Source organism: Lithobates pipiens, unplaced genomic scaffold, assembly GCF_037356315.1.
Source record: "Lithobates pipiens isolate NorthernLeopardFrog02 unplaced genomic scaffold, aLitPip1_a1.2 Scaffold_3, whole genome shotgun sequence".
Lineage (NCBI taxonomy): Eukaryota > Metazoa > Chordata > Amphibia > Anura > Ranidae > Lithobates > Lithobates pipiens.
Window position 1 is genome coordinate 190,069,431 of NW_027507790.1, and position 25,429 is coordinate 190,094,859.

Genomic DNA, 25,429 nt, shown 5'->3' on the forward strand with positions numbered 1-25,429 from the left:
ATTATATATAAAGGTTATCTAAAATCTTCGTATGACTTGGTATTCGAAAGATGAAGGCAAATATAAAAGCAGACATGAACTTTCTTATTTGGTCAAGTTTTTGGACATTTCTTGATTTTTGTAACAAATTGTTTAATCTTCTTTCAACAGGGAGGCACCAAAAAAGGAGGCCCCAGCCAAGCCACCACAATGCACAAAGGGAGGCAACAAGGGCATCTTCCCCCCAAAAACATAAGTGACAACTTAAAACACACTCATTTAGCCACCGACAGGGGTGATTTTGGTGGGCCAAAGGCCATGGGCTTAGGTCAGAACTTAAGGGGTAAAGAACACTTTCTGGTTGCTGCCTGCCTCATCAGTGCCCAATGCAGCCTTGCCAGTGTAGACATGGGTAAAGGAGAGGCCCTGGGGATCACAGTCACACAGAGTCACGCCTGTTGGGATATATGATGATCATCCTCTTTGCCATAGGAGACAAGAGGGGTGGGGGGCAACTGCTGGACTTTTTAAATTTGGCACTTGTCCAGTGTTTGCCCTCTGTAAAATGACATCGCCATCCCTTTTCTATGCATTTTTCACAGGAAAACAGCATGGGGGAGTCAACAAGTCATGAGCAAAAATTGACATCAGACCAAGTGCAAGGTTGGTCAACTAATGTAGCAAAATGGATGCTAGAAACAGATGGGACTTGGGGTGGCTTAATGCATTTCTTTTTAGAGGAAAGAGTGTGGTAAGCTCATCCAGGATGTTGTCTTGGAGGCATGGGATCTGACTCCTGGACCCAGCACAGATGTGCAATACCCTGACACGAGTCACGCTGAGGGCCAAAGCGACCCAGAAGAGGAAGAAAGTATTTGGGAGCCTCTTGTTTGTGCAAGGAAGTATTGTTGGACTCGTTTGGATATCGAAACACTCAATATCTATACATATTTGAAGCCAAACACCCACTCCACACATTAGCGTGGAGAAGGAAGAGGTGGAAGGAGCTGGCAGTGTTGCTAGGCACCCAAGTTTTGGAGACCCAGGCACCAGGGCCAAGAATAAAGAGTAGATGCAGTGTGTACATTCCTAGTAGTGTAGGTTTCTGAAGGGCAAGCAGGTTGCAAGCAACAATAGACTGGGTAGGTAAGTATTCACTGAATTTAACCATAACTCACTATGTAGGACCTCAGCCACTTGACCAGCATTACCTTAATACTTTTTACTCTTCTTACTAGGTCATGATCTTCAACGATGCACTATTGGCAGAATGAGTGCTGATATGTTGCATAGTTTAAATGATCTGGAGAAAAATGAAGGAGGCAGCCACTGCTTTACAGCAAAGAATCAGATTTTGTGTACATGCTTGCCAAATTTTAAATTCCTCTTACCTGTTCTGAAGTTTTTTATTCCACTTGTTGGCTCCTGTTTGCCCTTTTCTGATTAACAAGTTTTTCAGACATGGAAATATGAAAGTTTAGGGACAGGTCATGTTTTCAGTGTTTTCCTCAAAAAACGACTGTGCGAATTACTAACAGTGAACATGACAACATCACCTGTGCCAAATTCGACAAGTATAGAAAACATGACCTGGGCTTGCATATTGAGGAGGAGAGTTGGGAAACACTGCCCTAACTAATGTGAATTGTAATTTTTCAGTGTTTTTAAGAATATAAAACCCAAAATTTGAAGGTGCTCCCAAATTGTGCCTTAACATTCTTATTTCCCTCATGATCCCATGCCTACAATGTGTGTATTTCCATACACCTAGTTTGCCAATAGCCACAAAACACACAGTGTGTCAACATGTGCCATCTACCATCACTGGGTATCAATTGATGCGTTTTGGAGGTGCAACTCCTTCCTCATTACTATAGAAGCTCAGAGGAAGGGGTTGCACCCCTGAAACACGTTCATTGATACCTCGTGATGGGAGCTAGCACATGTTGACACACTGTGTGTTTTGTGGGTTTAGGAAAAAAGTTGTTTGAAACTACACACATTTGCGGCATGAATTCATAAGGGGAATGTAATTGTTATGCCTCTACGTGTACGTGGCTTCAAATTTTGGCTTTCAAAGGGGTGAGATCACCCCATATGAGGAAGGCAACATCCACACAGTCTTGGGATACTAATGTCTCATTTGGCCTTCACTTTACCAAAATCGAACTTTGTAAGTTCCTGAGTTTGGGATGTGTATCTAATGTTGTTGAACATGCCTGTTTAGCCCAAAAAAGGGGAAATAATGCAAAACATACATGTTATACACCAAGATATTGGTTTGTTTTAAATCAACTTATCTGATTCATCTCCCCCTCTGGTGACACATTAGCAAAATTTTAGGGTGGCGGGCAGGAAATGGGTAAATGTTTTTGACAGGTAACCCTCTCCACTTCCATGAGAGCTGTTTGCATAAATAATCTGGGATACTTTAGCCAACCCCACCTTACTTAAACTATTGGCAGCCCAGTGGACAGGTGAGAAGTGTCATAATCTAAAAATATGGATCCACACTGTCAAAATTGCAGCACATTTTGACACTCAGAAAATACCTATCAATATAATAGGAGACAAAAACGGTTTATGTTACAATTTGTAGGTAATCAGGCAGGCCCTTGCACTACATGGTTGGGTGAATTTATACAGAAATTTAAACACAAAAGAGGGATAGTGTATACGGGTTTGGCAAAGTCAGCAGATAGATTATTTCTATCTGTTGACTTTGCATTTTTAGGGGGGGAGGGTTCCAAATTAGTTTGTGTCCCCCAAAAATTGGTCTCTTGCACACTGCCTGAATTTGAGGACAACAATAACATTTGTACACATTTTAGGGATTGTTTAGGGTAAGCCCCAAAATTTAGCTGACAAAAAACACTGTGAAGTTACTAGGCTAGGTGTATATGGGCCCAGGATAGCATGCTGGGAGGTTAATTATGGAAAATATGCATGTAGGCCAACAAAGGAAGCAGGAAAAGCTTACAGCAAGCATGAGGACAAAGAGAACATTTACTGCATATTACAATATTGAAAATTATGTAATCAACAAATTAAGACAATACATTAGCAAACTTTAATACACAGAATGTGATCTTAAAGGGAAAAACTCACCCAAATAAAGTCCTTCTGCAGGACTTGAATAATGGCTGTGCAGGTCTCTGGAATAATGAGACTGGGGGGAGATCCCAGTGGTAAACTTGAGGTCCTGGAGACTTCTCCCCGTCGCCAAGTAACACAAGGTGGCTATGAGCCTTTGCTCTGGAGGGATGGCAAGCCTCATGCATGTGTCTTGCTTCTTAATATAAGGGGTCACCAATGCCAAGAGTTGGTAAAAGCAGGGGTCCGTCATCCGGAGATAATTCCGAAAATCATCCGGATTATTCTCCTGAAGCTCCCGCAGAAAGGCATATGATAATTGGTCACGATTAACCACTTCCCGGCCGGCGCACGCGATGTACATCGGCAGAATGGCACGGGCAGGCATATTGGCGTACAGGTCCGTCCGTTTTTAAATGCCGCCCTGCCATCGCGTGCGCGCTGCCGGCGGTGCACTCGTGTATCGGTCGGGACCCCCGTGAGTCCGGTCGCGGGTCCCGCGGACTCGATCGCCACGGGGATACCCACGATTGTCTCACGGGACGGCTGAACGGGGAGATGCCGATGTAAACAGCATCTCCCCGTTCTGCCTAGCAACAAGTGATGCTGATCTTTGCTCCATGTGATTGGAGCAGAGATCAGTGTTCACTAACACAAAGCCCAGCCCCCCACAGTTAGTAACACGCCCCTAGGAACACTTAACCCCTTCACTGCCACCCCTGGTTAACCCCTTCACTGCCAGTGTCATTTACACAGGAATCAATGCATTTGTATAGCATTGATCGCTGTATAAATGACAATGGTCCCAAAAATGTCTGATGTGTTCGCCACAATGTCGCAGTCACTATAAAAAAAAAAATCACAGATCGCCGCCATTACTAGTAAAAAATGATTAATAAAAATGCCATAAAACTATCCTCTATTTTGTAAACGCTATAACTTTTGCGCAAACCAATCATGACTGGATGACAAACGACCATTCAGAAACCAACTAATAGGCACGAACTGAAAAGCGAAAATCAACACTCACCAAACTTCTACTAACACAAAATTAGCAGAATGAGCCCAAAGGGTGGTACATGACAATTGAACTTCCTCTTTATGGACTTGTAGTACATCTAGTACGTCACTACGCTCGTGTTTGTTGGCCGACAATTGTGTACCATTTGTATGCAAGACAAGTTCACGGCACACGCCCTTCGGACACAAGTCTGACGCTCTGTTGACCAACAATCGGATTGCGTGTACGAGGCTTTAGGCTCCATGCACACTACCATTTTTGAAAGCTCCTAGAAGCTGTTTTTAGCATTCTGTTCCTGCTCCTAAAAGCTAAATAGTGTTATCCAATGTGCCCATGCATACTACTTTAGGCTATTAGCATTTTTTGAGATTCAGCGTCTAGGAGCAGTTTTTTTGGACTGGTTTTCCAACATTTCCAATGATTTTCCAGCAATTTCCTAAATGCTCCTAACTGCTACTAAAATACTCTTAAGAGCTTTTCTTGAGCTTTTTATGTATTGTCATGTACTGCAAAAATGGTAATAAAATGCTAATGCTCCTAAAAGCTAATAAAATGCTAGTAGAAGCTGTAAAAAAAAGAGAAGAAGAAATGCTATTATCAGCAATTTTCATCCAGCATTTTTTGAGCTTATAAAGAATGCTAGTGTGCATGGAGCCTTATTCATTTTTTTTTTTTTTTTTTTTTGCAAAATCGTTTTTATTGGAGTTTAATAGTACAGAAAATCGCCCACACACGGGCCAACAGTACCCACACAGGGGCAAACGCTCTGATGCGGCTACAGACCGCAGCAAAACACATCAGGTAACACAACATATTCGGTCTTCCTCTGAAGCAGCAACAGGCCTCACCAAGGCAGACCGAAAACAACCAAAACTAACTTATCTAAACCCCAATGTGGGGAGAGGGTAAAAGCAGGAGGATCTGTGCTCAACGACATAAGTGCAGGATAGTATATCATAGAAATACATGTAGTACCTGGGTCAGTCTATTACCATATTTCAACCTTAATGGTGGTCTAAAGGTTAGTTACTGCATGTCGCGGTAGTGCTATCGTCCAACCAGCAGGTCCACACCTTCTCAAATTTATGTGGGCAACCCCTTCCCTCATAGGTAGCTCTATAAAGGGGCAAACTGGCATTCAATAGACCCTTCCAGAACTTGACAGAGGGGTGAGATGATTGTTTCCAGTTCATCGTGATGGCCTTACGTGCATAGTATAGTAATAAGGATATTAGTATTTTCTTAGCTCTGTGGATTAACATCTGTTCCACCAGCCCCAGCAGACAATATTTAGGATCATAAGGAATACTAGTCTTAGTGATATTAGCTATCACCTGGAGAACTTCCTTCCAGTAGTGTTCAATTGCTGGACAAGCCCAGAAAATGTGAAAGAAGTCCCCTGGCTGATACGAGCATCTCCAGCACGCCGGAGAATGTGTCGGCGACATCTGGTGCAGTCTGTGAGGTGTGTAGTGAGCTCTATGTATAATTTTATACTGAACTAGTTTGTCCCTGGCTGAGACCAGAGGAGAGAACGGGAAAACCCAAATCTCCATCCAGTCATCGTCATCTAACTCCGGTATGTCCCCCACCCATTTCCTGCGGAGGCAGGACAGTCCGGGGACGGCAGCAACCAACAGGGAACAGAGAAGTGTGTTTCTCCAAGTCCCTCACCCGAAGGGTGGACTCAAGCTCTGAGTATTCCAACAGGACTGGGTGACCTAAGAACCGACACCTATAAGCATGGGCGATCTGGAGATACCTAAAATGAGCCTGTACAGGCACACTAAACTTTGTACACAATACATGAAAGGGAGCAAGCTCCCCACTGGTGATAACGTGTTCCAGAGTCAGTATTTTATGTCTGGCCCAGGCCTGTGAATCTGGGATAGTGATAAACTGTGGTAGATTGGGATTCAGCCACAGGGGGGTGTGAGGAGACCTTGTGTTCGGCAGAGATGCTCTCAACGCCTCTCCCACCTTCCACGCCCTCATAGTGGTGCGCATAGAAGGGGTAAGGCAATGAGGTGTTTTTGGCCCCCTGAATATCAACCCCTTCAAGGCCTCCAAAGACCCCACTATAGCCGCCTCCAACACCGTAGCAGAATTGATCAGATCAGGCTGCAACCACCAATGGACGGTCACAAGCTGTGCGGCCAAGAAGTATTTGTGGCAGTCCGGAAGAGCCAAGCCCCCACTGTCCACAAGCCTGGTCAGAGTGGTATACTTGAATCTAGGTGTTTCAGCTCCCCAAATAAATGAAAGGAAAAGTTGTTTAAGTGAAGTAAAGAAGGTTTTATTCAGCCATTGTGGGGAGTTCCTAAATATGTATGTTAATTTGGGGAGGACTTTCATTTTAAGAAGGTTAATGCGCCCAATGAGGGAAAGGGGAAGATTGCCCCATGCCCTTAGTTTGGATTTAATCCCCATCAAAACAGGTTCAAGGTTAAGCCGGACAAAATCCCCGCTCTCCCTTGAAATAATGATACCTAAGTAGGTAAACCTATCCACCCATTGAAGTGGGGTAGAGGGGGACGAGGAGGACCTGGCCCCCTCGTCCACTGGGAAAAGCTGAGACTTATGCCAATTCCCCCTTAACCCGGTGAAGGCGGAAAAGTCGTCCATAATTCCGAGTGCGCCCTGCAAAGAGTCACCAGCATCGTTTAAAAAAAGCAGTAAATCATCCGCGTAGAGAGCCATTCTCTCCTCCAGCCAGCCCACCTTAAGTCCACGGATCTTGGCCGAGCATCTAAGGGCCTCCGCGATAGGTTCCATTGCCAGGGCAAACAAGGATGGGGAGTGAGGACATCCCTGCCTGGTGCCCCTTCGCAGGGGGAACGGAGGAGACAAGGAAATAAATAGTAAAAAGTGCTAATGCGCTTCACCTCACTCAAAAAATGTGAACAAAAAGGTGTGTAATAATGAATATAAGTACACTTAAAAAAGCAATTCTTTGTATATGTGTGGAAAAAATAATAAATATATTAAATAAGTGGAAGCAGCCAGGCAATAAATAGTAATCTCAATACTACGTGAAAAATATGTGTTAATAATGAATGCGGCACTGCCAGCACACTATACTAAAATATTAAAAAAACACTAAGCAAACAACAAGTGAAAAAAGTGAATCCACCTCACCAAGTGTTCCAATGTGCAATATAGGGCGATATACTAGAAACACTAAAAATAGTGCGTGTATACAACAATCATGAGAAAATAAATATATAAATAATCAAAAAATGATAAAACGTGGCTGAAATAAAATGTGCACATAGATGCAATAAACAATATAACGTGTCGACTTAATATAAGTCCATAGAGTTGCTTCGTGAGCATACAATAAAGTCCATGCAAAAAACGTGATTTTCAAACAAGTGATATTCCAGTAGCCAACTTCAGTGCCAAACAGGTGCACCACCAGTTTCCCCCAGCCTCTCACCTCAACAGCTTAATAAGCAGACTCTGAATAAAGCCAAAAGGTTATTCCTTTCTCCTCCATCCAGCAGATAGTAAATGGCTGAACATTCCTTTCCCAGACTCTTCAGTTATCTCCCAGTACAGTGAGCGGCACGTAGAGTATGAAATAAAAGGACAGGGGGGCTCTCATGTGTAGTAATTCACATAGATAATTTAATAAAATAACTGGTCACTTACATATAGGCTAAGAAAAGCAGATAGCGTCGAATCATCCGAACTTCCGGTCTCGGCCGCGACCGGAAGTGACAAGTGTAACACCACAGCTCCTTCCCTGACACGTTGCGTCACACCCTCGTGACTTTCTCAAAGGGTCACTTCCGGTCGCGGCCGAGACCGGAAGTTCGGATGATTCGACGCTATCTGCTTTTCTTAGCCTATATGTAAGTGACCAGTTATTTTATTAAATTATCTATGTGAATTACTACACATGAGAGCCCCCCTGTCCTTTTATTTCATACTCTACGTGCCGCTCACTGTACTGGGAGATAACTGAAGAGTCTGGGAAAGGAATGTTCAGCCATTTACTATCTGCTGGATGGAGGAGAAAGGAATAACCTTTTGGCTTTATTCAGAGTCTGCTTATTAAGCTGTTGAGGTGAGAGGCTGGGGGAAACTGGTGGTGCACCTGTTTGGCACTGAAGTTGGCTACTGGAATATCACTTGTTTGAAAATCACGTTTTTTGCATGGACTTTATTGTATGCTCACGAAGCAACTCTATGGACTTATATTAAGTCGACACGTTATATTGTTTATTGCATCTATGTGCACATTTTATTTCAGCCACGTTTTATCATTTTTTGATTATTTATATATTTATTTTCTCATGATTGTTGTATACACGCACTATTTTTAGTGTTTCTAGTATATCGCCCTATATTGCACATTGGAACACTTGGTGAGGTGGATTCACTTTTTTCACTTGTTGTTTGCTTAGTGTTTTTTTAATATTTTAGTATAGTGTGCTGGCAGCGCCGCATTCATTATTAACACATATTTTTCACGGAGGAGACAAGGAGCCATTCAATTTAATACATGCAAGGGGGCCAGTGTACAATGTGCGCAGCCAGGCTATAAACTGCAGTGGGAAACCCATTCTTCTGAGCACCTCCCACAGATACACCCACTCTACCGTATCAACTGCCTTCTCCATATCAAGGGTGGCAATGGTCCTAGTGCCTTGATTAGTATGGGGGGCATGATTAGAAAACAGTCTACGGATATTAACGTCTGTGGATCTACCCGGCATAAAGCCCGTTTGGTCAGGGTCATTCAAAGATTTAATCACCTTATTGATTCTAGCGGCCAGTATTTTGGTTAGTATTTTTAAGTCACAATTGCTATTGGCCTATAGGAGGCGCACAACTTGGGGTCCTTATTAGGCTTTGGGATAAGGAAAATATGGGCCTCCCTCATAGAGGACGGCAGGGAGCCCTGTTGAAGACATTCTCGATACAGCTGAGCCAACCTAGGGGCAAGTAATTCTACGTGGGCTCTATAATACTCTATGGTAATACTCTATGGGTAATCCATCTGGCACCGGGGTCCTCCCAGCCGGGAAAGAGCCAATGGCCATCGCCACCTCTTCTGGTGTGATCTCTGAGACGAGGAGTAGTCTCTCTGCATCAGAAAGCCACCCCAATGCGAACGTGTCCAACCTGGAGGTCATAGGAGCGGGGTCAAAATCGTCAGGGAGCGAGGAAACATATAGAGAGGTGTAAAACCTGCTGAAGGCAGGGAGAATGTCCTCCGGAGAGGTAACCAACACCCCAAACTGGAAATAACCACTAGGGGTCTATCCTGCTGTGCTAACATTGCTAGTAGCTTGCTGTTCTTGTCCCCATGTTCAAAGTACTTCTGTCTGCTATGCTGTATACCAAGCCTGGTGAGGTCTGAGACATGTAGATGTAGTTCTCACCGGAGTGATGAAAGGTGCTCAAAGTTAGGGACCGTAGCCGAGGCTGAGTACTGCCCGAGAGCCCCCTCCACCTTATGCTGAAGATCAGAGATCCTGTCTCCGAGTTCCGCCCTAACCGCCGCCACGGCCGAGATGTACTGACCCCTTCCGTGGGCTTTGGAAGCATCCCATGCCATCTCCAGTGAGGCCGACCCCCGCATTGTGGCCTTATTCATTTTGTAATTTAATTACCCCGAATGGTGGTAGTACATTAAAAAAAGAGAATTTGGCCTTAAAATAAAAGAGGAAAAAAAGTGGAATAAATATAACAGTTTATTGTTTTTACTACTGAAGGGAGCACACCAAGAACAATTCTGCAATCCCCTTTGTTCAGAACAGGCTTCATACAAATTACCCTGTCTATATGTCATGCTCCTTGATTTATTGAGGTATGGATGTGGGCTGACCTTTGGCCAATCAGCTTTGGTAGTGGGTGATCCTTCAGCCCCAAAGAGAATTCTTGCCTCCTAAAGTGGACATGGGCTATATGGATCCACTGGTTCTAAGTACAGTCTCAAATGTGATTTCCAACATCAGCGCCTTAGCCCAGTCACAATGAGTACATGCACTGGATGCACTTTCAGGCCCCATACAACTATTTTATTGGTCTCAACTGTAATATCACCACATTATGACACTTTCATTACAGAAATGTGGGTTTTCATAACACATCTAATATTTTTACACGTTTCACCCATAAATGAAGGAACAACACAAATCATACAGTTAAAATGTCACTTTCTTGCTAGGTTTACTTTATATACATTTTGCAGTCTGTAGTCCCTTTAAAGGACTATTAAAATATGTATTTTATATAGTATTGCTAAAAACATTCAAAAATATCTAAACATTCAGATGACCAATACCTAATCAGAAACATACCTGTTTCATTTCCGTCCAGAGGTCTTCACACTCCTGTATTAGCTCATTCTTAGCTTCCTCGCTAACTTTTGAAGCAGAATCTAGATCTGGGGGTAACTCATGTTGGTATGAGGACATGTGCCGTGCAAGCAGCTCTGTCTGGAAGACAAAAGAGGCCAGTGAGGAATTCAATCCACCAATGTCAACCTATTTCTGAAAAGAGGACAGGTGGAACTATCCCAATATACAGGGAGTATGAGGATTTGGGCTTTTTGACATTGGACATTTTCCCAGCATATAATATTTATGTTTAAAATACATAGCACAGGAAAACCAAGAATGAGAAATCTGGATTGTTAAAACGGGCCATACACGTATTTAATTTCAGGTGTTTTCTGCTGAATAAGCTGAAATTTTTTCTGTGGGTGGCCATGTTTGCAGCATCTGGCTCAAAAGTTGAACCTGCGGTCGACTTTAGTCAAAGAAACCACGTGCAAAATTCTCAGTCAAACAGTGCCTGCATCCAATCAACTGTAGTCGCTGTTCGAGTATTGTGACAGTCATGTACGCGGGCTGAAAGAATACACAAACAGGAACTGTAAATTCATCCTCCCACGCCAAACAGGAATCAAGTGACTTTGTCTTGTTCAGGCCAAGGGATTGAAGGAGAGCAATGTTAAGAGTTAATGTGTATGGCTAGTTTTACTGTCTTCCTGAAAATGCTACTATCCTGGCTGGTATGCTGATCTAATGGTTTCAATACTTCCTGAGTCATGGACCCAGAACAAGTATACAACTGAAGAGTACTGACTTTACTTTGACTCAAAGTACTGAAGTCAGCAAATAAGCATAATTGTTTGGTAACTAGCATTTTCAGAAGGTCACCAATGGCAGATTCAATACTATGTTTATCTTAAAGATGAATTGCAGGTATAGATATTTTTTTATATTGTAGGTACATTGAAACAGCTTGGACCCGTGTACTTTTGTATATACCATACCTGGCTGAGGTTCCCTGGAAGTAGGCACTGCTACTTCAGTGATCTCCACTTGCCTCTGAGTTCCACAATGAGCAGCTGTCCTGCTGCATTGTGAGGGCATAAGGTCAGCTGTTGGGTCATGATTGCCATTCAGAGAATACTTTGCATTTTTTTAATGAAAGCAAAGGGCTCTATGATTGAATAAAGTGAAGTGGAAGGGTGGTGCCATTAAAAATTCTATACATTTTGACTACATCACAATGCATTATTACTATAATAAACCTGATCCAAGAGAAATATGCATGCTGCCATTGCTGGACTCTTAAAATGCCAGTTGCCCGATCCCAAGCCTTACTGGCCTGAAACAAGCATGCAGATTAGTTAAGACTTCACTGGTTACTTGCTCTGGGTGGACTTGCTCTGTGTGACTAACAAGTAGAAGTGCAGTGGGTGTCTCTGAATATAGTAAAAAAGGAAATTGCGCATAGAGAACGGGTAAGCAGCCAACACGCCACTAGACATACAGTGCTAAACAAAAAGTGAAAACAAAAGTGTGGCGCTAAAGTGAATACCATATGAATCTAAAAGTTTTAAAATTGATAAATGAACGAGTGAAGTGATGAATAAATGACTATAAATACAAACAAAACATAAAATGTTTCAAAAGTAAAAATTGAAAATATCTGTGGAAAGTCCATTAAGAACGACAATGGACTTAAATTGATGTGAAATAGTCTTTCTTCTGTAGTCCAAACAGATGCAAAGTGGTAAAGTATTCACACTTACCAGATTGGGGGACACACATACCATATAGAATGTGGGTCAAATGGGCAGTCTTGAGGATATGGCCTCAAATCAGATTTCACACCACCGTAAAGGCCTATACACACGATTGGACTTTTTGACAACAAACATGCAAATTAGCTGTTTTAAGGCAACATCCGACCGTGTGTACGCTCCATCGGACAAACTTTTTCGGTTTTCATCTGACTTTTGTTGGCTGTGCGAACGGACAAACTTTCCGGCAACAAAGGGACCAATGGAGCAAAGTCCGATCGTGTGTACAGAAAACCATAGGACTTTTGTACAAAGTATAAACACGCATGCTCAGAACCAATGCAAAAGATCAGACAACAATACAGATGTTGACCAAAGGTGGTGGAAAAGAGCAGAAAAACCATGCCATTTGGTGAAAGTTGGCTGAAAAAGTCCAGCCGTGTGTATGCAATACAAGTCCTGATCGTGTGTATGGGCCTTAACAATGGATATAAGGTGGATTCCACCGGATTGTAAATAGGGTAGGTATATCAGGCATCCAAATTAGGCTCCAAAGCATGCAATGAATCACATCATATGGTATAAATGAAAAACAGAGTCCGCACAAAGTGTGATATTGTATGACGTTTAATGGCATAAACAAAGGGGGTTTACACTTACAACAAATCCCAAAAAAAAGCTTGTAGATAAAATAGAACATGAGCAATGATTCCAGGAGCGTCACCCAGTACACTATGTGTACTGTTTATCATGCATATCATATAATGTGAGTCATCGTATGCTAGAGCCCAATTTAGATGCCCGATATATCCCATTTACCATCCGGTGGAATCCTCCTTATATCCATTATTCCAGTGGCGTGAGATCTGGTTGAGGCCATATCCTCAAGACTGCCCGTTTGACCCACATGCTATAATGGTACGCGTGTCCACCGAATCTGGTAAGCGTGAATACTTTACCACTTTGATTGCACCTTTAGAGTCTATTCACACAGGAGCAACTTTGGATCCGACTTGAAGTCGTCCCAAGTTGCCTCAAGACGCGCAACATGATAAAATCAATGTAAGTGAATGAGAGCCGTCTTAATGTACACTACTGAAGTCGCTCCGACTTCAGAAAAGGTTCCTGTACTACTTCAATCCGACTTCTAGGCAACTTGTACCCATTGATTTCAATGGAAGTTGCCTCCAAGTCTGATCCCCTGTCTTAACTGAAGCAACTTTCCAGGAAGTAAAAATAGATTTATAGGCAAACCCCTCCCTCCCACAGAGCTGATTATTATGTGATTGGCCACTGGTAAAGTCTCCTCTCCTGGAAGCAACTTCAAGTTGCCTTGTAAGTTGCCTCAAGTCGTGCTGTGATTCATACTCAAGTCGTGTCCAAGTTGCCTCCCAAAGTCTCGCTCAAAGTCGTGTTGCCCCTGTGTGAACGGACCCTTAAGATTCTTTTTGGACTACACAAGAAATACTTTTTCACATCAATTTAATTCCATTGTCGTTCTATATGGACTTTCCACAGATGTTTTCAGTTTTCACTTTGGAACCATTTTACGTTTTTTTTGTGTTTATAGTCATTTATTCATCACTTCAATCATTTATAAATTTGATAACTTTTTGATTCATATGGTGTTCACTTTAGAGCCACGCTTTTGTTATTACTCTGAATATAGTAAAGCATTTTAAAAGGTCAACAATGGCAGCCTCCAAATTTCCATTTATTTTTTTATTGTTCCCAAACAGGCTTCCTAATGAAGGCTTTCTTACTAAAATGTATGTTTTAGTAATTAAAATAACTCTAAAAGTGAGGATATCTCTGACTCAAATGTACATTTCTATAACAATTTCAAGTAGGGTTGCACCGATACTAAGCATTTGCACAAGCATTGGTACACATGCAAATGCACCGGCTCAGTTCTTTCAGCGGCCTGCTGGATTCCCCCACTGAAAGCTGAAATGTAGAAGAAAAAAAAGCCGGCAATTATTGGTTGTTTATACCTTTAACATTTATTTACACGTTTTCAAAAAAGTGCAAAATGTATTAAAAAAATTTATTTAATTTGCAAATAACGTTTAAATGCTTTGTGCCATTGCTGACAGCGGAAGTGTACACAAAACAGTTGCGATAGGTATCAGCAAGTACTAAAGAAAAAGTATCTCATACTGGAAAAAAAAAAAAAAAAATGGTATTGTGCATCCTTAATTTCAAGAATGGGGTTAGTACACACCTCTTTTGCAGCACTATATGTATAAGTAAGGCTGAAGATAATCCCATTCCCCTCCTTTTCATGGTCACTGCTGCTCATTTGGCACAACAATTCTGGGGGACCAGGAACTACATCAAACCAGGGTAAGAAAGATTCTGTCTGGTTGTTATATTTACTATACCTTTCACTGAAATACTTCTTGCAGTATGTTAGTCTTACATGTGACTTTTTCATATCTAACAGTACTTGAACGTAAAAGCTTTTAAAAGCGCTTTCTCTCATGTCACAGTTGTCGAGCAATCCCTAGGTAGCAGCTGTGAACAGTCAATTTTTACTCTGGGTCTTCACACCTGCTGTCTAAGGATTGCTAGAGAACTATGACAACATAAAAATGGAAAAAAATAAAGAGCTTAAAAACAGCCTTCACACTAGGGCTGCACGATTCTGGCTAAAATGAGAATCACAATTTATTTTGCTTAGAAGATAGATCACGATTCTCGCAGTGTAACATCATCTTTCACATTAAAACAAAAAAAAAAATTGGCCTAACTTTACTGTTTTATTTTTTTATTTTATTCATTGAAGTGTATTTTTTCCCAAAAGAATTGCGTTTGAAAAACCGCTGGGCAAATACAGTGTGACATAAAATAATGCAGCAATTGACATTTTATTCCCTGGGGTCTCTGCTAAAATATAATATATATATATATATATATATATATATATTGTAGACATGTCACTGGAGAAGTGATCGAGGGGGTGTACATCTCACCTAGGTTGCTTCACAGTGTGAGATGGTAAATCCAGGATGGATCAGTTTCTCAGCAGCGATATGCTGCTGAGTTGTTATTTAATTTTGCCGGGCCTGGGTTTATATGGAATGGCAGGTAGGTTTGGTAGAGGGACCTGTCATTCCACATCCCCCGATCCAGTTCTGGGTTTGGGATCAGGTGAGCTTTGATCCTAATTAGCCTGGGAAGCTAAAGGCTCTGCAGAGTCTGCAGGTGATTGCTCTCAGCCAGGGAATGAACAATCTGTGTGTTGAAGGAAGCTGCAAGCACTGCCACTGCTGGAGCTAAAACTCACCCTGCGATATCCAGGTGAAAGACGCTGTGTTTGTAAGTGTCAGATAGGTGAGCTGAACCTGTTAGTAAGCGCCCAGCCGGGCTAGGACTTTTATTTTTGTTGTACTTAGAAAGCACGGTGTTGCTGTATATTTTGTTTGCTGGACTGTTTGTACCACGAATAAACGCCAAGATCTGCTTTATAAATTCCAAGTCTGCTGTGAACTGTCTCCAAACACACCCTACCCCGGGAAGATCCCTTACAATATATATATATATATATATTATGTTTGGGGGTTCCAAGTAATTTTCTAACAAAAAATATTGATTTTAACTTAAGAGACAAGTGTCAGAAAAACATTTAGACTTTAAGTGGTTAAACTTCCTGCATTTACACTTTGTTTAAAAACTTGGCAGACTTCCTGGATTATTTTTTTTCCCCACACAGAAGTATACATCCCTTTGATCTAAGAAAGAAGTTTGTTACTTCAAGTTTAAAACTTGGCAGACTGCCCAGATGTTTTCTTTTGACTGCTGAGTGAGCAGATAAAGTCTCTCCACTTGCTATATGAAAGAATTAGCAAACTCTGCAACAGAGATGTGGGGGGTCAATCGAGATCACGATTTTTTAACGATTAATTGTGCAGCTCTGCTTCACACACACAGGTAGATGAGATCACAAGAAGAATATAAAGGGTCATTTTAAAGTCACATCAGAAATGAAAAAGAGGGCTAAAGCCCCATACACACTATCAGATTCTCTGATGATTTTTTCCTTCATATTTATTAAAACCATATAATATGAGGGAAAATCTGATAGTGTGTATGGGGCTTTAAAATAGTCTCTGTGTGCGGGTATTGTTAGATGAGATAGCCAGAGAAATGTCTCATAGTACAGGAGAAACATTAGATCTACTTTATATATAGTTATAGAAATGTTTTAAGGCAATGATTCTATTTTTATTCACTTACCTCTTTGAGAAGTGCATCCATGTTGTCCTACAAACAGAAAAAATTGCAAGAAATTGTCAGAAAAAAAACCAAGACTGCTGTCATGAGATCTATTTGAACTTTAAAATGCCGTGACCAGACAGAAAAAAGAAAATGTACATTTTAGGTTTTACATACTCCATTTTCTTGCAGCAAACCTGGCACAAACCTAGTCGTATGGGTAGAAAACACATAAGCAGCATGAAAACCAATCAGTGAATCCACAACAATAAGAATCAGAATTTATAAACAAACCTTCAGCGGTTTCTGTAATGGCTTGGTTCATGGTGGATTTGATTTAAATCACAATTTAAATTATGAATGAAATCACTAGTAAAAAAGCTTGATTAAAATCAGCTTGATTTAAATCATAATTTTTAAAGAGTAACTGTCATCTCTGTCCCACAGCAGCTCCTCCTCTGACCCGCTGTTGACTCACCAACTGTCTAATTCACTTTAATGGGACGGGTGGTGATGTGGCAGTGACACAACAAGGTGAGGGATGTGGCGGCAGCAGGTGAGTGGATGCCCGCTAACGGGTGCTCTTTAAATGTAAGGACTTATTTTTGCCGGTAGTTAGAATCTTTAATATTTGAAAACAAAATGAAGTTTTCCTATTTAGAATAATAAGCTGTCAGGTTAGTAAAACGGCGATAGCAGAACCGATTCAATCGTACAGATTTTAGTGTACACAGATTTGCAAAACAATGGGGTAAAGGAATATTACTGAACTTAGTTTTTTTTCCCATGGTTACTGTGAAATTGTGTGAATGCATCAATGCGGTGCATGTTATCTCAGCTTGCAGAGCTTGGATTCATTGAATGAGTTTACCAAAAATGCAAATACTGCAGAATATACAGCATCATGGTACATAAGCTCCATTTCATGCTGAATAAACTAAATGATTAATGTATCTTAAATAGAAAACTATCTTTAGAAAGATTTCGACTCCAAAAGCATTTTATTAAAATAAATTTGATTTAAAAAAATCTGATGTACCCACTTTAGCCCCGGAAGAATTTACCCCCTTCCTGACCATGCCCTTTTTTACAACATGGCACTGCGTCGCTTTAACTGACAATTGTGTGGTCGTGCGACATTGCGGACTGGTGTCCCGGCTTTATGAGGTATATTGCACCCCCATCAAATCATGCTCTATGAGCAGGGCCCTCCTGCACCTTTTGTATTGTACTGTAATTGTGTTGTCCCCCTATACATTATAAAGTGCTGCGTAAACCGTTGGCGCTATATAAATCGTGTATAATAATAATAATGTCTTAGTCCTCAAATTGCAAAGAAACTTTTTTTTTTTGACATTGAATACCACCACAATCAGGCATTTTAAAAAGTAAGCTGAATAAAGAATCTGGTTGTAACATTTTTTTTCCTCCCACAAATAGAGCTTTCTTTTGATCACCTCTGTGATTTTTATTTTTTTGCGCTATTAAAAAAAAAAAGCAAACATTTTGAAAAAAAAAAAGCAATATTTTTTACTTTTTGCTCTAATAAATATCCTAAAAAACAATATAAAAAAAAAAAAAAATTTCTTCCTCAGTTTAGGCAGATATGTATTCTACATATTTTAGGTAAAACAAAAAAAAACAACTAAAAATCGCAATAAGGGTATACTGTAGGGCTGAAACGATTAATCGATATTATCGATAATAATCGATAATGAAAATCGTTGTCAACGATTTTCATTATCGATTAGTTAGTCCGCACCATGTGAGCCGCGGAGCGGGCCGCAGTCTTAGGAAAGACCGCGGCTTCGGCCTAGCTTCGGAGCTGGCGGCCATCTTGGTACACCCGGCGGCGGTGAGTTCAGCCTGTCAGCCCAAGTGAATGAATTCTGGAGGAGTCACGGAGTTCTTCTGTCCCCGCACATCCCCTGTCCTCTTCTTCTGTCCCCGCACATCCCCCGTCCTCTTCTTCTGTGCCCGCACATCCCCCGTGGCGGGACTATCGGTCGGTTCTCCCTGCTGTCTGTCAGTGTTATTGTACGGTGCAGGATGAGTTCCTCAGTCCTCACATTGCTTGGGTCTGTGTATGGGGGGAGGGGGATTACTCTAACATTAACCCTTTCCATACAGCCTGCCTTGTTAAGTAGCAGATTAAATGAAGTTCAGCCCTCAGAGACTTCACATCTTCCCTCCAACTTTCCTATAAAGTCCTGACTTCTTCTGTCCCCGCACATCCCCCGTCCTCTTTCTCTGTCCCCGCACATCCCCCGTCCTCTTCCTCTGTCCCCGCACATCCCCCGTCCTCTTCCTCTGTCCCCGCACATCCCCCGTCCTCTTCCTCTGTCCCCGCACATCCCCCGTCCTCTTCCTCTGTCCCCGCACATCCCCCGTCCTCTTCCTCTGTCCCCGCACATCCCCCGTCCTCTTCCTCTGTCCCCGCACATCCCCCGTCCTCTTCCTCTGTCCCCGCACATCCCCCGTCCTCTTCCTCTGTCCCCGCACATCCCCCGTCCTCTTCCTCTGTCCCCGCACATCCCCGTCCTCTTCCTCTGTCCCCGCACATCCCCCTGTCCTCTTCCTCTGTCCCCGCACAACCCCCGTCCTCTTCCTCTGTCCCCGCACATCCCCCTGTCCTCTTCCTCTGTCCCCGCACATCCCCCGTCCTCTTCCTCTGTCCCCGCACATCCCCCGTCCTCTTCCTCTGTCCCCGCACATCCCCCGTCCTCTTCCTCTGTCCCCACACATCCCCCGTCCTCTTCCTCTGTCCCCGCACATCCCCCGTCCTCTTCCTCTGTCCCCGCACATCCCCCGTCCTCTTCCTCTGTCCCCGCACATCCCCCGTCCTCTTCCTCTGTCCCCGCACATCCCCCATCCTCTTCCTCTGTCCCCGCACATCCCCCGTCCTCTTCCTCTGTCCCCGCACATCCCCCGTCCTCTTCCTCTGTCCCCGCACATCCCCGCTTTCCAGCGCTGCCGTGATTGGAGGTTGGGCTCTGCACATGCGTGCATCCATCTCCCGGCTTTAGGGTGCCCTTCGCTCCATTTGGAGGAGTCGGCCGAGTCACGTGTGGTGGGTCCGGACTGAGACTCCGCCCCACACCACCCCAGCACACAGAGGAGGAACCGCTGTCACCATGAAGGGGTGAGAAAACCCGAGACACCGGAGGGGGGGAGGGGAGCACTGAGAGGAGGTGGGGCAGTGACACCATGTGAGAGGGGAGGAATGCGTCATCTATACTGGGGGGGGGGGGGGGAACGCGTGTGTGTGTGTGCGCGCGCGTATATATATATATTTCTCCCCCCCCCTTTTTTTTTTATCCGATTAATCGAAAAAATAATCGGCCGATTAATTGATTATGAAAATAATCGTTAGTTGCAGCCCTAGTATATTGGTTTGCGCAAAAGTTATTGCATCTACAAAATAGGGGATAGATTTATGGCATTTTTACTATTTTTTTTTTCTTTTATTAGTAATGGCTGAAATCTGCGATTTTTATCGTGACTGTGGGCAGACAGATCGGACCCTTTTGACACTATTTTGGGACTATTGTCATGTATACAGTGATCAGTGCTATAAAAATGCACTAATCACTGTGTAAATGTCACTGGCAGGGAAGGGGTTAAACACTTTGGGGCGATCAAGGGGTTAAGTATGTTCCTTGAACGTGTTCTAACTGTGGGGGGGTGGGCTCACTACAACATAACAGAGATAACTGATCCCGATGACAGGGAGCAGTAGATCTCTGTCATGTTGCTAGGCAGAACAAGGAAATGCCTTGTTTACATAGGCTTCTCCTCGTTCTACCTCTCCGCGTCACGATCGCGGACTACCGGTGGACAGTGAGTCCCCGGGACCTGCGGCGATGACACAGTGAGGTATTAATTAATTTAATAAATATGATATATAATGTATAGTATAAAAAAAATATATACAATACATGGGGTATACAAAGAAAACCATAATTAATGTAATAACAATCATTAATATTAATCATAAATGGACATGATTGGTACAGGCAGAATCAATAAATATAATGAGCATATGAATCAAATAAACATGATTATCATAATAAATACAAGCAACATATGGTGCAAAAGAACAAATACATGATTGTGGGCAAGCTTGACTTGGCACCCTTGAGTGCAGACTCTACGCGTTTCATGGCGTTTACAGCCAATCATCAGGAGTAGGATGCATGAATTTAGATACAAAATTAAATAGATAGAAGGGTAAATAAAGTAACAAATGATATACTATGCTCTCTAAATGAAGGAAAGGAGAGCGAGATCTGGCAATTTATACTTTACCCATAGAGTGACCCATAGGTATAACCCAGCAGCTCCTATAGTGGGATTAAAGTGAGCATGGAGTGAACTATCTCTTCCAGGGTTGAGGCGGGAGGCCCCCCCTCTCTCTCCCCCAAACTCCCCGGATACCCGGGTAGACCGGACAGAGGACCAAGCAGCCAAGGAGCAGGCCGGAGAGCCACAACACAACTTCAGGATTGGAGGTTTATACACACAGGACATGGACCCAGCGCTATGAACATTGACACCTGCAGCAGATCAAAAGGAGTGCCATTTCAATGCAGTGCGGGAAACGCACAGGATTCATTGCATTTCCTGCATCGCATCAGTGCGAACCTAGGCTTAAAGTGTAACTAAAGGCAAAATATTTTTAGCTTTGGTTAGAGTGGAGAGGGATTAGAACACCCATCAGTTTTTATTGCTGTCTGTGTCCCCCATTAGGTAGATTCACCCCCTCTATTTGTCCTGTTTACCATAATCATTGAAAGTAAAAGAAAATTCTAAATTTCTGGTTGTCCCCAGAAAAGTAATAGAGGGCAGATCTTCCAATGGGGACACTAGTTCTGGTGACCTGGAGGACCACAATGGATTTGTGTAACTAAAAGACATTTTGGATAGAGTAAAGGAGGGTTATAACCCTGTCAGTTTTTTTTTTGTTTGCCATCTGTTTCATTGGGGAGAGTTCCCTTCACTTCCAAGATCCCCCTCTATTCCTGTTCTGGGTACAACCCAAATGTTGGGAATTACTCTTGATGATAACGGTAAACAGGACCAAAAGAGAGGGTGAATCTCCATTACGGGGGGCACAGACAGCAATAAAAACTGACAGGTGTTCTAGTCCCTCTCCCTTCTATCCAAAACAAACAAAAATAAATAAATAATTGCCCTTAGTTACACTACACCTTCACGCCGACGCAACGCAAATACGCGGCCTTTGGCTTGAAGGAGTTGTACCGGGGTGATGTCTGCAGCTGCAGGCATCACCCCGGTACCGTTTTTTAGAGGCTTTCTTATGGTAACAATTGATATGGCTAAGCAGCCACTCCATCATTATCATAAGCAGCCCCCCATCACCACCTTCCACGTCTCGCCCGTACTCTTCCGTCCCATTGGGAGGCCCGAACAACCAGTTGTTTGGGCTGGAGACCCGAACAATGCTGCAATCGGCTTTGATGGGGTCTTGGAACTAGTAACCTGGAAGCGATGTCATGACATCACCTCCAGTTTACCGAAGACTTAAAGGAGTCAAATTTATAAAAAAATTACAGCATTCAAAAGGAGTTTTGAATGCTTTTAAGTGCAAAGGAGGGATTTGGGGTCGTATAGACTCCATAAAGAGGACCTGTCACTGCCTATTACTGTCACATGGGATCTTTACATTCCTTGTGACAGAAATAAAAGGGATCAAAAAATAAATAAAAAATAAAGGGATAGTGTAAAAAAATTAATAAAAAATGTAAAGCGCTCCGTCCCTTTGTGCTCATGTGCAGAAGCGAATGCATACGTAAGTCGCACCCGAAAATGTAAACAGTGTTCAAATCGCACATGTGAGGTATAACCGCTAGACCTCCTCTGTAACCCTAAACTGGTAGAAATGTTTAAAGCGTCGCCTATGGAGATTTGTAAGTACCGTAGTTTGTCTCCATTCCACAAGTGTGCGCAATTTTAAAAGGTTTCTATTTACTCGGGGTAACATCATCTTTCACATTATACAAAAAAAAAAAATTTGGCTAACTTTACTGTTTTTTTTTTTTTTTTATATTTCAAGAAAGTGTATTTAAAAAAATAAATAAAAAATTACATTTATCTATATATATATATATATATATATATATATATATATATATATATATATATATATATATATATATATATATATATATTTGGGGGTTCTAAGTAATTTTCTAGCAAGAAATACAGATTTTAAAAGTCAGAAAAAGGCTTAGGCATGAAGGGGTTAATTTGGAGGGATTTCCTGTCACTTTCTGTTTGTCTTTGGGACAGGAAGTGACAGGAAATCTCCCCAATGGGACACAGATGGCAAAAAAAACATCTGACAGGTTCTAACCCTCCATTAGTCTATCCAAAATGGGAAAAAAAGGTTCTGCCTTTAGTTCCACTTCAATCCTTCATCACTCCATTCTAAAAGTAATGATTTCCTGGAGGAAATATACTGTGCGACCCCAGAGGCCGGGTACAGTCAATGCCATGCTCTGTATATTCCATACACAAAACCTGGAGTCAGACATTCGCTCATAACAAGCGACCCAGGTCGGGGAAACAAACCCCTGAGAGGTTGCTATGGGCAACTCCTCCCCTGGCACATTAGCAGTCGCAGGCCGTTACCATGGTAACTACAGTTGCTCGGCTCCCAGCTCGGCTATCCCCGCACGCGGCAATATGACGTGAAGCTCCCTCCCGTTGCAGCCATAGAACGGAATAGTGCGCGGTTGCCTCTGATTGGTCGTGGCGTCATCAGCGGTGGCCCGGTCTCAGCCTGGTGACGTCACCGAGTAACATGTCGGAAAGGAAGCGGCGGGCGAGGAGAAGTCGCAGCAGCAGTAGTAGTTCTTCATCGTCGTCCTCCTCCAGTCCTAGCAGTGAGGATGAGAAGAGGGCGAAGCGGGACGAGCCGCAGAAGCGAGAAGAGGAGGAAGAAGAGGGGGGATGGGTAGGACCGCTTCCAACAGAGGCGTCCCAGAGCAAGAAGAGGAGAGGTACATGAGGGGCTGCCTGACACTACAAGGCCCAGCGTGACCGGCTATAAGGGGCTAGCCAAGCTGGGTAAAGGGTTCAGCATTGTCATTTCAGCTAAACAACCACCAGGGAAACAACCACCAGTTACACCAAGTCTTCCCTGTGTGTGCAACGCAGAGCTCCTAAACGTGCCCTTTTTAGAGGATATTCACATCAGCAATAGCCAATGACATCGCCGGCACATGCGCAGTGACGCTCTGCGTTCCGAACACTCAGCGTGTTCCATGCAGAGAGTGCTGAGAGCGATCGTGATGCGCATGCGTGGGAGTGACGTCATCATGGCCGCTCATTGAAATGCGTAAAAATCCGGGAGGAAGACCGCGTCAAGATTGAAGCAAAGGTGACAGCACGCCGCTGGAGGCAGTGTTCTTTTCTATCGACTAAAATGACTAAAACATTTTAGTAGACTAAAATACGACTAAAACTAAAACAATTGAGATGACTAAAATGAAAATGGCATTTTAATCAAAAGACTAAGACTAAATTTAAATTTTTTTCTTAAAAATGAACACTAGACTGTAGTGCATGTTCATACCTCAATGCACAATATGGAACTTCCGCTTTAATTACTGGTGACCCCCTGACAATCGGCATGTCATTTTTTTGGGGGGGTGGTACCCAGTTTTGACAGGATCCCACTTCCTCCCCCGACAATGGAAGGAAGTTCACCTCTTCCCCCCCCCCCCCACCCCTCTCTCCCTGCAATCCTCTGGGACACGCCACAGGTCCCGGAAGATTGCCTGGCCATTCGCAACTCGCGTCTCTCGCATGCACGGCTGTGAAGCCACAGCCGGGTGCCCACAGTTACAATGCCAGCACAGGGGAGAGAAGCGCGCATCACTTAACCGTGGGATAGGTGAGTGTTTATTAACCAGTTGCCGACCGCCGCACGACGATGTACGTCGACAGAATGGCACGGGCAGGCATATGGGCGTACCTGTACGTCCCTGCCTTCCCCCTGCCTCCCCGATCGCCCCCCCCCCCCGGTGCCAGCGGCGGTCGGAATCCGTTCAGGAGCGATCCGGGATGAGGGGGCAGCCATTCATTCATGGCCACCCCCTCGCGATCGCTCCTGACGAATGGAAGTGCAGCATGACATCACTTCCTCTCCTGTAATGTAAACACAGGCAGAGGAAGTGATGTAATCTCTCCTCTGTGTCGGTATTTTTCATTCCGGCACCGAGGAGAGAGGATCGGTGAGTTGCACCTACACTACACAGTAGAACATGCCAGGCACACTCTCACCCCCCCTTCACCCCCCGATCACCCCCCCAATCACCCCTGCACCCCCAGTCACAGTGACACCAATTGCATTTTTTTTTTGCATTGGTGTCATTTGTGACTGTAATAACTGTTAGGGCAGTTAGGGTTAGCCCCCTTTAGTTCTAAGGTACCCCCCTAACCCCCCCAATAAAGGTTTAACCCCGTGATCACCCCCCGTCGCCAGTGTCACTAAGGCTGGGTTCACATTGCAGCGGTTTATGAGAACGGATGTGATTCGCACCGCACTGCAGTGCAAATCACATGCGATCTCTGTGCGATTCGAGTTCAGCCATACAGATAGTATGGCTGAATTCGCGTCGCACCCACCGCAAACTCGCACGGGACCCTTTTTTTGGTCCGCAGCAGAATCGGATCGCATGGGTGTTCACACCATGCGATCCGATTCCTGTCCGAGTTTGCAGATCGCACTGCGATATGCAAACTGATCTGGGGGTGTCATTAACATTTCACTGACACTCCCAGCAGTTTGCATAGGGCAGTGTGATACGGGAACCCGCCGCAGATTCGTGGCGTTCCCGCATCACTCCAGTGTGAACCCAGCCTAATAAGCGATCGTTTTTCTGATCGCTGTATTAGTGTCACAGGTGACGCTAGTTAGGCAGGTAGGTATTTAGGTTCGCCCAAGCTTTTTATAGCGCCAGGGACCCCCATATACTACCGCATAAAGCCCCCCTGATTGCCCCCTAGTTAACCCTTTCACCAGTGATCACCATATAACT

General features: G+C 43.5%; 2 protein-coding genes across 3 annotated transcripts in view; one reads left to right on the forward strand and one right to left on the reverse strand.

Moving 5' to 3' along the window:
• Positions 1-23,144, reverse strand: part of CENPK (centromere protein K) — an 81,437-nt gene extending 58,293 nt beyond the window's left edge. Inside the window, exons 1-3 of one of the 2 annotated variants that reach the window (XR_013263944.1) lie at positions 23,016-23,144; positions 16,383-16,409; positions 10,408-10,545 (exon numbers count right to left, since the gene is read on the reverse strand). Coding sequence is in view for 1 of the 2 variants with exons in the window: in XM_077462635.1 (XP_077318761.1) it covers positions 10,408-10,545; positions 16,383-16,409; positions 23,016-23,018 (168 nt within the window). In the remaining variant the exon portion in view is untranslated. The remainder of the gene's footprint in view (positions 1-10,407; positions 10,546-16,382; positions 16,410-23,015) is intronic. The other variant, XM_077462635.1, reaches the window with a different exon arrangement.
• A 2-nt stretch (positions 23,145-23,146) lies between these two features.
• PPWD1 (peptidylprolyl isomerase domain and WD repeat containing 1) overlaps positions 23,147-25,429 on the forward strand; it is a 64,818-nt gene continuing 62,535 nt past the window's right edge. Inside the window, exon 1 of the mRNA XM_077462634.1 lies at positions 23,147-23,386. Coding sequence (XP_077318760.1) covers positions 23,188-23,386 — 199 coding nt within the window. The 5' untranslated portion in view covers positions 23,147-23,187. The remainder of the gene's footprint in view (positions 23,387-25,429) is intronic.